At 38.3% G+C, this 15,819-nt stretch overlaps 1 protein-coding gene across 2 annotated transcripts in view; it reads left to right on the top strand.

Moving 5' to 3' along the window:
* LOC136259679 (hemicentin-1-like) overlaps window positions 1–15,819 on the top strand; it is a 172,024-nt gene that overhangs the window by 140,748 nt on the left and 15,457 nt on the right. For both annotated transcript variants that reach the window (XM_066053184.1, XM_066053183.1), the window contains 19 exons: window positions 1–167; window positions 228–279; window positions 503–571; window positions 6,443–6,557; window positions 6,616–6,774; window positions 7,022–7,094; window positions 7,153–7,252; window positions 7,354–7,445; window positions 7,510–7,639; window positions 7,693–7,799; window positions 7,861–7,969; window positions 11,669–11,822; window positions 11,873–11,939; window positions 11,990–12,056; window positions 12,112–12,203; window positions 12,250–12,376; window positions 12,440–12,481; window positions 12,546–12,623; window positions 12,675–12,738. In XM_066053184.1, coding sequence (XP_065909256.1) covers window positions 1–167; window positions 228–279; window positions 503–571; window positions 6,443–6,557; window positions 6,616–6,774; window positions 7,022–7,094; window positions 7,153–7,252; window positions 7,354–7,445; window positions 7,510–7,639; window positions 7,693–7,799; window positions 7,861–7,969; window positions 11,669–11,822; window positions 11,873–11,939; window positions 11,990–12,056; window positions 12,112–12,203; window positions 12,250–12,376; window positions 12,440–12,481; window positions 12,546–12,623; window positions 12,675–12,738 — 1,864 coding nt within the window. The remainder of the gene's footprint in view (window positions 168–227; window positions 280–502; window positions 572–6,442; window positions 6,558–6,615; window positions 6,775–7,021; window positions 7,095–7,152; window positions 7,253–7,353; window positions 7,446–7,509; window positions 7,640–7,692; window positions 7,800–7,860; window positions 7,970–11,668; window positions 11,823–11,872; window positions 11,940–11,989; window positions 12,057–12,111; window positions 12,204–12,249; window positions 12,377–12,439; window positions 12,482–12,545; window positions 12,624–12,674; window positions 12,739–15,819) is intronic.

Below are 15,819 nucleotides of genomic sequence, written 5' to 3'. Positions count from 1 at the left end.
GCTAGCAACATTACTATGTCAATAAATGAATTGAAGGAAGAAGAAAAGATTAGTGCAGTCACTAGTATTGCCAGCACTCTGTCTAACTTGACTGCAACATCTGAAGAGCAAGAAGTGTATGCAGAAGAAATTGATCTGGTAGTTAATATCATCACAGCTCTCAATGAGTATGTCAATTCACCGTTCCATCTGTATGTGTGTATGATTATAATTGTATAATTATACAGTGTTACTGAAACTGTAGTTGACATGTTGAAACCTAGTGATACATTTTTTGAGGTATGTTGATCAACAAGTGAGTTATTCTGTGGTGGATCCATAATTTACTGAAGCCAAACTCAGTTTATCAATACAGCTTATGTAGTGAGGTTACACAGAACAGCTATCATTACCATGTAATGAACTCTAATCCTTCTTTGATAGTATGGATCCATTACTGTTGTTGTTAGATACATGGTGCTTCTTGTAGTAAGTTACTATTGTTATATTTTCGTACTCAAAGGAAACAACAGAAGTGTTTGATAATCTTCTAAACGATGACAACCAGCAAAATTGGCAGCAGCTGCAACAAGTACGTAATAATCATACTATCATGTAATTTATTGTATCATAATAAATTGAAGTTAACATGCATGCTGCAGATATTGCGATTTAGCACTATAAGAACTTGCACATAATTCCGTGACCTAAGTGCACGCTATAGCGTAAGGGTGCGCTATGATCTAAGCACGTGAAATAATGTTGAGATGGTTTCAAGTATTGTGTAATCAACAAACTGGTTTAACAGGTTTGCGGTCACGTGACATGCCACGTTCTTGAAAGGTGAATGGCCTGGTTAAAGAAAAGTTCTAGTAGGTGAAACAAGACCGCTAGTGTCACGTTGTGTACCGGGGACAGTGGTTGGTAAACAAAAAATGTGCCACTCACACGAGTTGTGTATGAGCCGAGCTACCATGGCCAGAGGTTCTTCGTAGCAGTACTTCCAGCCTACGGAATCGATCGAGATGGTAAACAAGAAACAAGGTTGTCATCGCTGGAAGTTCATTATAACCAGTGAGCTCGTTCCTTGTGTGACACGTGTTGCATGCGGCGCACTAAATTGAACGAAACTGATCGCACCATTACAATAAGACGAATAGCTATCGAGGGATACTAGCCGAGTTCTCATGCAAGTTCTATAAGAAGTTTAGCATAATTAAAGTGACGCTGTGATGAATTGCTGTACTGGCTTAGTCTTGTCGTTAGCTTTCAAGCTTGTCCTTTAACATTGTGTCGTTAGCTTCCGGGCTTGTCTGTTCAAGTTTGTCATAAACCTCTGTTCCAAGTGTTGTCAGCTGTTACGCTTGTTTGTTTGAGTTGTTTAATTGTTATCAGGGTGTAATAAGCTTTCACCATTGGCATGTTTATATATGCACAGCTAACGTGTGCCTTGATTTGCATGAGGTATTGCTGTATTTATTTTATATGCTATGTGTGCCACTACTGTTGCTCATGCCTTAGTTAAGTGCTAGTGCTACATGTTACTATCACATAAGGCACTGCTGCATGATGATGCCGCATGAATGTTATTGTGCTTTAATAATAATGTGTTACCACAATGATTTGCCAGCTGTAAGTGCTCCTACTATTCAGCTTCTATTAGGTCACTGACACTAGGCACTACTTATGCTGGATACATATAGGCACTGGCTAGGTTACGGCTAAGGGTCACAGATGGTGTTGTCAAGCATATATCGCTGGTAAAAGCAAAATAAAAAACTCGTAATGGCTTAATGCTATCGCATTGAGAATACTGCTGCATGATAAGATGCCATTGCATGATTGAGAGTGCTGCATTGCTGCTGTTGCATAATGAGAGTGCCGCTGCATGATATGCTCCTGTTGCATAATGAGAGTGCTGCTGCATGATATGCTGCCATTGCATGATTGAGAGTGCTGCATTGCATGATATGCTGCTGTTACATGTTTGGCTGAGAGTGTTGTTGCATAATGAGAGTGCCGCTGCATGATATGCTGCTGTCGCATAATTGGCTGAGAATACTGCCGTATAAATGTAGCCCCGGCAAAAAATAAAATAAAATAAATTTTTAAAAAATTAAAAAAAACCTTACGTGCTCTAATTACACTGTGTTTGTACACTCCTCCATATAGTTTGGTGGCAGCTGAGGGATGAGGATGGGACCACAACCAATGGGCAAGCATTTACTGGACAAGCTTTCTCCGGTAGCATGCTATACGTAAGGCTTATAACTTTGTATGTTTGATGGCTGGTCACTCGCGAGCTATTGCAAGTATAGAGGCTATTGTGCTTTTACGCTATACAAAGTATGTTACATGATTCACTTAAGAGAGTACTGCTGCATGAATGTTATTGCTGCTACGATTGCACTGAGGGTGCTGCTGCATGAATATTGCTATTGCTGCTGCATGAATATTGCTACTGCTGCTGCCAATGCACTGAGGGTGCTCCTGCATGAATACTGTAGTTACTTGATTAAATACAACGACGTTTATTACCTTAGTTCCAAAAATCTATGCGGTGACTATTCAAACTCGACTACCACTCGCTTCTCGTGAGTGATGTTTAAGCCATTATTTTCACAATTGATTGTGGGACCACTCAAATGCTGCAACTATTAAAGGGCGGTGTTTAATCAAGTAAGTGCAGTATTGCTGCTGCTGCTATTGCACTGAGGGTGCTGCATGTGCTGCTGCTGCTGCTGCTGCTGCTGCTGCTGCTGCTGCTGCTGCTGCTGCTGCTGCTGCTGCTGCTGCTGCTGCTGCTGCTGCTACTGCTATTGCACTGAGGGTGCTGCATGTGCTGCATGAATATTGCTATTGCTGCTGCTATTACACTGAGGGTACTGCTGCGTGAATATTGCTATTGCCGCTGCTATTGCACTGAGAGTGCTGCTGCGTGAATGCTATTACTGCTGCTGCTGCATGAATATTATTGTTGCTACTGCTATTGTTCTGATTATTACTACTTCCGTTAAAGCGTATATATTCCAGACATCAATTGGTCAATATACAATGCTGCCCAAGCATGGCTACTACGGCATCTAGTGACCCCAACCTGATCCCCTCAGTTGCTCAATTCCATTTGTGGCTGTTGCATGAACATTACTATCGCTGCATGTATATCATGGCCCCAGCGCAAAAAAAAAAAAAAAAAAAGTAAATAAATAAAATTAATTAATTAATTTAAAAAATAAATAAATAAACAAATTATCGCCACTTAATGAAACATTAGTGCGGCCAAATGAAACATTAGTGCGGCCACGTAAATGCAATCACTGTTGTGAGCTTAAGGGTGCCACTATTGCATGATCTGCCGAGAGTGCAGAGACTAGCGGAGTACTGTGCGATGCTCTTGCTGCTGCATGATATGCAACCTCATGATATACCAAAGCACTGCTGCATGAATTTTATGGCTACTGCATGTCTGCTATTACTGTTGCCACTACTATTGAACTACAACTCTGCCGCAAGTAATTTACTTCTACTGTTTCATTGCTAGTATTGCTGCCACAGCATGCATGCTCTTCACTATAGCCTTGCGAGTTATCACTGCTTCTGCAGACAGGCATGTCCTAACTGTTGCTTTCATGTAGTATATACCATGCTTATGCGACTGCTACACTATTTAGTGACCACCTCAGTTGTCTAATCCCACTCTAATCTTACTAGCTCATGCATTATCATTATTGCCACTGCCACTGACATCATTATATTTCCATGATTGACCTACCACTAATGTGTAACCACTCTCCAATCCCTTCTACACCAAACCCCCCCCCCCCTCTATGCTATTAATTATGTACCTAGTGGGTATTTGTATACATCCCTATGGTCAAAAGTGTTTTTCTTTAGTAATACTATTATCTCCTTAAATATGGCAGCTCTTAGATGTGCTTGGGCTATTCCATTTCCATTTTTGCGTACGTGAAATCGCCACTGGTTAGTTACAGTGCAGTAACTTTCTGTCGTTGAACATGCATATGTGACCACTGCACTTCAGCTGTGTTACTCTCTGCCGGCTTGCTCCATGTCCATGCATATGCAGGTTCATTGGTGTCTACAGGCAGTTAGGAGGTGCGCATATCTACACCAAGGTTGCACATCCCTTCTCCATGTATATAATAACACCTTACTATAGGGTTTCCTTTCCCTGGTGTAACAGTAGGATAGGTGTCATTGTCTAGGGAACCTTTACAAGCTTTTCCATACCTCTGCAACCTATCTACCTTCTTATGCAATTAAATATTTCGTTCGGTTGCCAATGTAACTTGTAATACCTCCAGTATACACCAACTGTTGCATACCTATATAGCTCAATGGCTGTTGCTTTCGCAGGCATGCTCCATACTCAGGTGTATGCATGTTCATTGGTGGCTGCATGCAGGTAGGAGGCTGGGTGCATATATCAACATTTACCAGCTTGTTTTTTGGGTACATACCTCCAATCCTCAATTGCACTTCCCTTCGTCAGTACATAGTGTCTGCGTGCACAAGAGTACTCTTGTTTAAACTTGAAAGCATCTGCATACAATATTAACTGCTACATGCCTAAAATCATTGCAGGCTTTATACTACATAAGTAACCTCTTTAGCTCTAATTGCAAGTTTACTCATGCTTACCAATGTCTGTGTGTATAGTACTTGGCTGTATTCAGACTTGGAATACAACTGTTGCTGCTGCTTATGGGCTTTTACATTTATGTTTTGCTTACATGCTTGTAAAAATGCATATCAGTATTTGCAAAGCCACTTAATGTTCACTAATATGCGCATACATTTGATGCTGCATACAGGTAGTTGACACTCGCATACAATCAATTGGCAGGCCTACTGTGTACATTGCATTCATGTCATATGTACACACTCCTTTATACTTATGCCATACCTGTACACTCCTTGGTACTCACAGATTCTCAGGCATTAGTCCCTGCTGGTCCTGCAAAACTCTGCTTAGTAAGATGCTTACTGCTTTTGGTACACATACAGGCTCACTTGTATTCTCATTTGGTATTGTTGTAATTTTCTATATACCATCGGGATGTGTCATATGCTTCATGCATACTTGTGCTATGTGTGGTTATTATAACTACAATAATATTACTGTTTAAGTACTATTGTAATTTTATATGTGGGGTACAGCAAGCTCAGGCAACTGGGGAAATTTGGAGGAATTTGGGTGAATTAGATGCTAGTTATGTAGCTGTAATACATTATCAATCGATGCCAATGTTAATGTTCATGACATAGTTTGGTCTGTCATTTTGGTTGCTGGTGATCGATTGCTGCAGTTTGATATGTCTTAGTGGTTTGCTATCATCACTTGCAAATGCTATGTTCATTCATCTACCCTATTTATGGAAGAACTTACTGCCCACCCTATGATTTCCTCAGTTGCCCGTTATTCATCCAAACTCATCCTCTCTATATCACATATTATATGATCTATATATGTGACTGAATTTGACAAAACCCGGCTTCGACGCACAAAACTTCGTTAGGAGATATGGCGATTTTAAGTAATCATTGTGTAATAACTTCCCAGTGCCTACAGCTGTGCAAACAAAATTTGCACCAAGTATGCATCTATTTACTAGCTATCACTGAGTGGGTGTATACATTTCTGATACCCAAAATTAGCCCTGTTTTGGGCAGCTTTTCTCGAGTGGGTAATAATATCACAGGTGATAGTAATAGGGTGGGAGGGTGGGGGTGGATGGTGGTCTTAATATACGGGTATAAAATGGAGTAAGAAGACGATTGGAATCCAGAGGCCAAGTTTGGGCTCTCCATGGCCCTCAAATCACTCCAAATTGACCGAGAACACTATTGGTGAGCTCTCTGTGAAGTCCCAGCTCACTACACACCATTATCACAAAGCCATGGCCATTCAATGGCACCAATCTCCCACTCGTGGCTTTGACAGGGTCGGAAGAAAGCTGCCACAGAAACCAGACTTGCCAGTCCTGAAGGAAGTACAGTGTGCAATGTGATAGTGTATTAGGCCAGCAATCCATTTCTGGTAAAAACGTAAGTTTGATTTTGTGTGTGTGGAAGCCTTGTTATGTGAAATCCGGTCACATATTGTCATGTCATGCATGATCTCATGTAGATATAATCTTACTTGCTATTATGGTATCATTGTATTTTTGTTGCATAATTGTTGTACTTGTGTATTGTCACGTACACTACTGGCTTTGTGGGAAAATGTTATGTGATTAACATTAGGAAAAAGAGTAGGCAATGCAGAGCTTGGTGCGGTGGAAGGGTGGATAGCTAGGTTAATAAATGTATTATATATATGAGCACATATGTGTAATTTAATCCTCTATAAATGGTGGCGGTTGCCACTATTCCCAGGGGTGGCCCCCAGCAACCAACATGTTAATGCTTGCTCAAACTACTACTTTTTTGTTCACTATAGACATCACCAGACACCAGCCAGTCTTTGGTTAACAGTACTGAACAGTTTGGAAAACTTTTAGGTGCAACACTAAACAATGATACTACTGAAGTTATCAAGACAAAGAAAAACATTGGTATGTCAGTGCACTTGCTAGAAATATCCAGAGGTAGCTACTATCACATTATTTGTAGTGATCAAAGCTCAGCTTATATCCAATGATAGTGTGCAAGCAGGAGAAGATTATGTGTTTCCAAGTCAAAATGATGACTTGAGTGACTTTACTGGAGGAAGTACTCAGATTACATTTTCTAATAATGTGCTAAAAAATGTTTTGAATCAACTTCCACCAGGTACATGGTAGATATCATGATACTGTATATTTAATTGCTTTATGCAACACATGTGTATGTGTGTAATTAATGGTTGCACGAATGTCTTTCTGATGGTTCTGATGGATGATGGAAGATTAATTGTTTATAACTTTAATAGACTAGTACAAATATTACCTCTGCATGTATTGTAAGCTTAGAACCTTGATGCTTTTGTTTAAATATATTGACACTTGTATAATTCTATAAATTAAATTTCTTTGTTCAGATACTACAGGATTTCCAATTACAAACACTATACTTAGAGATGATGTCTTACAATTACCAAGTCCTACTAATGAGTAAGTATACTATGATGTAATGATGGTTCACAGCTTGTAAATTTATATTTTCTTGTAGAAGTGAAACAATTCTACCAATTTCTCCAATAATTTCCATTCAAGTTCCAGTACCTATTAGCACTACAGAGAACAATCCTATATCATTGACATTTGATGTGGTGGGTACTTCAGAAGTTCTGTGGTATTGTCCTGATGTATATTTGTTTCAAGATTATTATTATTATTGTAATTGTTAAAATGCTCTATTTTCTGTCATTAGAAAAGTACCTCAGACCTTTCCAATAGCTTGCCAAATTCAATAAAAGAAACAACATGTCAATTTTACGACCACAATTTGATAGATGTTGAGCTGTAAGTAACTCATTGAAATATTATATTTAGTGATCATATTATTGATTGTTTATGGTACATGTAGTAATCAGGCTGGTGGTTGGTCACGAGAAGGAGTAAAATTTGATGGAAACAATTCTAATGACATGAGAGTGACCTGTCTTGCTACTCATTTGACTAGTTTTGCTGTACTTGTGAGTGTAAAGCCTGGAACAGTAAGCAACTAACACGTATGTAGCAAATACATGTTCATTATTTTATGATTTAGACTGGTGGAGCAGCCAAGGCATTGTCAATAGTTTCATACATTGGATGTGCAATATCTCTTCTGTGTCTTTGTCTTTCAATCATCTTGATGTTATATGTTGTATTTAGGTGAGAGTCATGTGTATATCTATGAATTTATTATGTGTATTTGTCCTCTACACTACAATAGAACAAACGATAAAATCAACCACATCTTCATCCATCTTAATCTATGTATTGCACTTGCTTCGGGTTTGATAGTATTTGTTGCTGGAATAGAAACTGCTACTGAATATCGAGTGAGTAGTCAATGTAAACAACAGTTGATAATACAGGAGAGGAGAGTATCTAACACATAACAGTACAGAAGGTGCATGAAAAAGAGAAAAATCCCATTCCCCAAAGAAAAAGAAAAAATTTGAAGACATTAATCCATTCTTTGCAGGCTGATGTATGTTGGCCTAATATACAAACATATTAGCAAAGAGAAAAAATAGTGTTGATAAACCTTGGCAATCATTGCAAGTGCGTTTATACCTACTTACATGCCTTGGTGTTTTTAATGGATTTTTCTGTTTCTTTTCCCTTGTGGTTTAATAAGCCATAGATGTTTAAAATTTACTTAGGATAGGGAACTGTACTGTCACATGCTTACTCCTTACCTAAAGCAATTTTAAAGCTTGTGGACAAATGCAGTAACTAGCCCATGATACACTGAAAGAAATCAACATGTTTGAGACCTGTTTTGTGTGTATCTTGTCCTTTAATGTCATCAGTACCATACAATTACATAATTTTGTCATAATGACAGTGTATGGGTAATATGTATAGATTCACTCATATTTGTACTGATTTCTATTGCATAAGTTTTTTTTCATGCATGGTGTACCACATTATATTCCAGTAAGGAGCCATGCTTTAGATGCTCTAGGAAGGGTAGGAAGTAGGTCAGCGCTGAAACCGGATCACTACTGTTGACCTGGATGACCCGCTGACCTGGATAGCAATCCGGGTCAGACCCGAATTTGACCCAGATGAATTTAAAGTGAGGCGTGCACCAACTGCTACGTTTTGAGTGCCGGCTAGCACGTTAAGTACGAGGGTGTCTATACTTAACAATGGTAGTCAATGGGCATGATTCCATGTAAGTTTGCAAAAGGCAAGATACGTTTCCTGCAAGTAGGTGTGGCTTTGCGCATACCTAACACACCATGATTTTTTTAAAATATGAAACATTCCTGATATATAAAGTGGGCATGGCTCATGAAAGAAACTGGCCTTGACCTATCTCGTACAAAAACAACCAATTAGTGGACGTGGCTCCACATAAGCCAGCAGGCAGCTATGAGCACGGTTTCGTGCATACCTGTAGATGTTAATATCACCAATAAATGGGCATGGCTGCACGTATGGTTGCAGGCAGTTGTCCGATAAGTGGGCATGGAGCTGAGTTGCATCAGGACTTGACTATGACATGTTTATACACTTCTGTACCATCCAACCAAACAATTTGCTTTGCATGTGATCCAATCTCAGTCAGACCCTGATAATTTTTAAAGCGGGTCTGACCCAGATGACCTGGGCAAAATGTGACCCAGATGACCCAGGTGAACCAACCCGGTTTCAATGCTGGAATGGGGTACAATGGGGGTACAATAGCATGGTTTATGAAAGTGCATCAGAATGCATCAGGAACAGTAGTAACCTGAGATTATTTCTGGTCATTCTTAGGTACTGGTGGGCATGACTCCACTATTCCACGCACACCTAGATGCCATGTACATACAGAGTTTTATACCATCGCACCCATCCCCTCCTCAAGTCATTTCCTAGGTGAAAACCTACTTAGGTAATGAAATTACAGATTGAATGCATCAGTATGCATGTTATTTTGGTGAGTTGGCTGTGTGTATGCCCTGAGCCTGAGGATGTCTTCGAAATTTAAAAATAAAATTACTTGTGTCATACAATATGATAGTACTGTATAATATGGATTTAAAAGATTTGGGGATTTCTGGCCAAAATATCACCACAAAACCAGCCTCACAATACCTTCATGGTACCTTGGCAGTATTGGTGAGGTATAAGGAAGCCCAAAAGTGTCTGCAGTGCAGCCAAAATGTTTCCAATTGGTTGCTACGGAATTTAATTAGCAGAATTTTCTACTGACTGACTAACTAACTGCCTGCCTGCCTGCCTGCCTGCCTGCCTGCCTGCCTGCCTGCCTGCCTGCCTGCCTGCCTGCCTGCCTGCCTGCCTGCCTGCCTGCCTGCCTGCCTGCCTGCCTACCTGCCTGCCTGCCTGCCTGATGCTTTCAGACAAGTGTAACTTGACAACTGCTAAGGCTACGAGTCTGATTTTTTCACTGTTGAGACATTGCTTCAGTCCGACTGGTGCCTTTTGGCATACCGCAGTACGTCCGATGCGTCCTTCATAGACTTACTTGTGTCCTTCTTTGTGTCTCATTTATCTTTGCTGACACCGAAAGGTGTCAGTTCGTGCAGTGTATCGATGGCTTCACTACGTATGTAACGGGAGTTGCCTAAGTTTTCTGTTGTGACTGGATTGGTTGAGGAGGTCCTTAAAACGTTATCAAACAAGGAGCAGGAAATTATGAATTTTCAGTCTAATTAGGGTAGTGGGAGGTTGAGCAGATATGCTAGTTGACATTTGATCCCTATATCCATGGGGATCCACTAGTATATCTGCAGGTGTATAGGCAACCTCCCTTGTTTCACTACTTTTTATGCCTAAAGTAGTGAAACACGGGAGGTTGTTATACAGCACAAATGAAGAGTGTGTAATGGTGGATTCATGTACCAAGTTTACTGTGAATCTGAGGAACATCCAAGGAGTTATGAGCATTTATTCACATAAAAAAAACAACAACTTCTGTCATGGCTACAGGTAGACCGAGTATAGGAAAACTTGAAAATTGATGTGTAGATAGGCTGATAATTGTAGCAGTGCCTTTTGATAGTTTAAATGGCAATAGAGGTACAGCGACAAAGTTATAAAGCAAAAACCAAACAAGTGTAATATCGTGGGATCGAGATACTCTAATAGAGCAGTCACCATGGGATAAAAAAGGTGTACAAAAATTGTTGGAAAAAATCTTAACAGAGTTCGAACCAGGGACCTCCATACCTAACACATGCATCCTTACCATTGAAACACTGCTATCTTGGCCGATTACCTCACTTAAGTTCTGCTTTATAAATGAAATTTCTGTTTATAATTAATGTTTGTAATTTCATAGATCTACCAATAGAAGTTCTAGATTGTTCTAAAACATTCTATGTATGTTCTATTAGAAGTCCTCAAAAATGTGCACTCTATTAGAGTATTGCAATAATATTGAAGTAAATTATGCATTGCAATATATTTATAAGTCTGTCTTCAATAATCATCATTGTGTCTGTATAGAAAAGAAGAAATGTGAGTAAAAACAACCCCAAAGTTACTGATTTGGGCCTTATAAAGTACGAAAAGAAGTGAAATCCACACAAAACAGCCAAGCTGTGAAAAAATGGTGCAGCCTAGTGTGAAATCAAAGATGACGGCTGCGATGATGCTACTGCTAATAAACTTTAATAATGGTTGTGTGCATTCTTAAAATATATTGACATTAACGTCATTGCAGCCATTTCTTGGCTGCCACCTTTGATTTCACAACTTTTTCACACAGGTATTTAAGGCCACACCATTTTTTCACAGCTTGGCTGTTTTTATGTGGATATACATATTTTACTATGGACACTTCAGACATGCAAACATGCTTTTAATATGAAAACATGCTTGTACCAGTACAAAACCATCAGGAGTGAGCACATACTCATTTCTTTGATACAACTGGTTTTGTTTTTAGGGGACCAGGTGAACACAGGCCAAGTATAGTAATATCCATGTATAAGTATTTTAGTATATCAATTAATAATTATGCTGAACAAGTAGAAGTGTTGACCACTTTTGTTAAGCTGTTTGCTATTTTTGTATAGGCCTCTTGTGTACTTGTGGCAGTACTTCTACAATACTTCTTCACATCTGCATTTTGTTGGATGTTATGTGAAGGAGTAATGCTTTACATGTTGTTGGTGACTGTGTTCGGTAACAAATTGAACCATCGGCGTTTCTTCTTTATCTTAGGCTGGGGTAAGCATTGCTATACAATATAAGGTATACATTTTAAATATAATTTTTAGGTCCAGCAATTCCAATAGTTGCAATATCAGCTGGAATAGCTAACAAACACTATGGAAATGATGATTAGTAAGTGTTAACATTTATCAAAAAGGTGTGCCTTACTGCCAACTTTTCAGTTGTTGGATCACGTCAGATGATGGAGCTATTGCAGCATTCATTGTACCAATTGCAGTTATAATCTTGGTATATTACTGGCAATTCTTACATATATACAAACATCTACAATACCCTTTTGCAGATAAATGTCATATTTCTAGGAATTACTTTAAAAGTTTTGTACTCAAGCAAGAGGAACAGCATGAGTGAAAATGACAATACAAGCACAGCAAAGTATTTACTATTGTAGATCATTTAGTTGTTCATAATTACTATACAGAGACTTATTGAAGGCTACACTCTTTCTTCTGCCACTACTTGGATTGACCTGGATAATTGGTATCCTGGCTGTGAATGATGACACGGTAGCATTTGCATGGATATTTGCAATTCTGAATTCTCTTCAGGTAATGAAAAAATATTGTTTTAACAAATATTTTGAAGTATATTATGTCGTTATTTAAATATAGGGTGTCTTTATATTTATATTCCAAGTTCTAAGAAACAAACAGGTGATGCTGAGTTGTGCAATAACGTCTTATTAGTTATTTTATTTTAAATGTCATTGTTCTCTAGGTAGCTAAAGAATTAAGAGAACGGTACAACTTTTGGAGAGCCAGCCAAATATACAGTTTCTATAGCAGAATGCGTTCAGTAAGCATATATCCTTGATAACAAGATTACTTGGCATACTAAACTTTACAGGGACGTGGAAGCACAAGTACTATGGGAAGCTCTGTTGGAACTAGTAGCATGGGAAGAGGAAGAAGTATGTTTTAACAATATATCTGTTTAAGGTTCATAACTTGTAACAACAAATCCAAGACTACAGTGTAGTTTTATTTGTGGTTTCTGGGAAAACCAGTTTTATCACCTACCTGAAAGTTTGAAAATGCCAGTTTTATGTTACATATGGTTGAGACTACATGTACCTCATTTTCACCAATTTTATACAAGTAGAAGAAAAAATTAGGAATTTTAAGTAGATTAGGGATCAAAGAAAAAGTTGTGAAACAAGGGAATAGCTAGCTAAAAGTCATGAAACAAGGGAGGTTGCCTATAAATGCAGATCTACTAGTGGAAATTAAACCCCTAAATGTCAGTCTATAACTAGTGTTGTTCCAGTATTAAGAAATCTGTTAGTATAGTATTTAACCTTGACTTTCAATGATAGTAAAGTACTAGTATTACTTTTGGTATGTAAATTTTAAAAGTAAGTATTTTAAAGTATTTACTACCAAAATTGATTTGGTAAAGTATAGGTTACCAAAAATTATTGTAAGTAGTTAGTACATAACATTATTATATCTAACCAGTTAGTAACTATTAGTCTGAATCTGCCGGTACAATCTACAGATTTCTTCGAATAAATATTTCTGTTTCTCTTTCCACTAGTAGCATCCCCACCAGTTGAAAAAATGTGTTCTATAGGGGTAGTTGAGGCTGGTACTGCTAAAATATCAGGCCATTAAGGAGCTAATACTGGAAAATGCCTCAGTTTCCCAACCCAGTAATCTAATGGATCCATTCTATGCTCTTCAATGGTTATACTGGCATGTGATTATTTAATAACTCTCAAATTCCAAACAGTTACAATGAACTCCAACAATTCCAGATACCAAAGCGAACTATGCAATTAATATACTCTATACTAATGATAGACCAAACAACATGAGCAAAGTGATTATTTGAGCCTAAGCACAAAGCACAAAGAACACTTTTAAGGCTTGCCTACTTGTGGTGGCTTTGAAAAGAAATCTTCAAAAGTTTATATGCTGTAAATAATGTAAGAACTCAGCTGAAATACTGAATAAACGAATCAGCCACTTATGAAATACTAACTAAATCTTGATGAAGCAATTATAAGTAAAGAGTAAGTATTTAGTATCTAACCATCCCTTAAAGTATTGAGTATCTCTTTAGTAAATAATCCAACATGTGGTATAGTATTAGTAAGTAATACTAACAGAAAAAGGGCTATACTTTTCCCAAAGTAAGTATTAGTAAAGTATACTGGAACAACACTATCTATAACCATGACTGAATTATAAGAATTAAATATCCACTATAGTATATCTGTAGGTATATAAGCAACCTTCCTTATTTCATCATGTTTTGGCTAGCTATTCCTTTGTTTCACTACTTTTTTGGTCCCTAATCCAACTTAAAATTCCTAATTTTTCCTTCTACTTGTTTGTTTACATTTTTTAATAACATAATTATGACAAATGAACCTCATTAAAAGAAAGAATGGCACCAGGAATGCCATAAAAGTAATTTTATGTCAGAACATGTGCCCAACGTTCAATTATGTAACAGAAAGGGAGGTAGCCATTATACCCTTTGTTTTCAGCTATGCTTTGCTCACGTTACAAATGAAGAACAGTACAAGAAGCATCTCTACAATCAATCCAGTTGCTACAGAAAATATGGATGATTACCCAACACAGCCACAGGGAAGCCGCATTGCACTACCACAAATCAACACCTTGCATTGTCAGCGAAAAGAACTGAAACACAAAGGAGGACAAAGGCAATTCCATGATGCATGTATTGTATGTACTGCAGTTGGCAAAAAGGCACATCTCAGGACGAAGCAACATCTAACAGTGAAGAAATCAAGCCTGTAGCCTTATTCATTGTTGAGTTATGGCTGGAGGCATTAGTTAGTCAGTCAGTCAGTCAGAGTAAAATTCTTTTAAATATTTAAAATTCCGTAGAAACCTTTTGAAAGGGTTTGAGGTTAATCTGAAGACATTATTGGGGCTTGACTGTGCCTAACCAATGTTGCCAAGCAGAAATTAAGGCTGGTTTTAGGGTGATACTTTTGGCTGGAAAAGCACAATTCTTCATGATTACTATAATATATGTGACTGAATTTGACAAAACAAGGCTTCGACGCACAAAGCTTTGTTAGGAGATATGGCGATTTTAAGGAATCATTGTGTAATAACTTCCCAGTGCCTACAGCTGTGCAAACAAAATTTGCAACAATTGTTCATCTGTTCACTAGCTATCACTGAGTGGGTGTATACATTTCTGATACCCAAAATTTGCCCTGTTTTGAACAGCTTTTTTCGAGCGGGTAATAATATCACAGATGATAGTAATAGGGTGGGAGGGTGGGGGTGGATGGTGGTCTTAATATACGGGTATAAAATGGAGTAAGAAGACGATTGGAATCCAGAGGCCAAGTTTGGGCTCTCCATGGCCCTCCATGGCCCTCAAATTACTCCAAATTGACTGAGAATACTATTGGCGAGCTCTCTGTGAAGTCCCAGCTCACTACACACCATTATCACAAAGCCATGGCCATTTAATGGTGCCAATCTCACACTCGTAGCTTTGACAGGGTCGGAAGAAAGCTGCTACAGAAACCAGACTTGCCAGTGCTGAAGGAAGTACAGTGTGAAATATGATAGTGTATTAGACCAGCAATCCATTTCTGGTAAAATCGTAAGTTTGATTTTGTGTGTGTGGAAGCCTTGTTATATGAAATCCGGTCACATATAGTACTACCGTACTGTATGATACAACAATTCCTTGCCTTCCAGAACATCCACTGTACAAGTAACCAACAGCCAAGTTTTCTGCCATTTTAGATATACTGTAAAGTCGGGTTGTTAAGCGCATGCACTTTTATTTTTCGAAGAAAACTTTGTAAAAATCATACCATCTGTTAAGCACATACGCCTAATAAATAATTATGGTGAGTGTAACATGGAATTACTACGTTGTAATAGTAGTTTGTGCCGGTCACCACACCAGTATGTAAGGATATTTGACTCCATTTCCGGGTGAAATCCTTCATGATGAATGAGATTATCACTATCCAGATGGCTGATTTGCT

This window comes from Dysidea avara, chromosome 7, assembly GCF_963678975.1.
Source record: "Dysidea avara chromosome 7, odDysAvar1.4, whole genome shotgun sequence".
Lineage (NCBI taxonomy): Eukaryota > Metazoa > Porifera > Demospongiae > Dictyoceratida > Dysideidae > Dysidea > Dysidea avara.
This window is presented reverse-complemented; position numbering and strand designations above follow the sequence as displayed.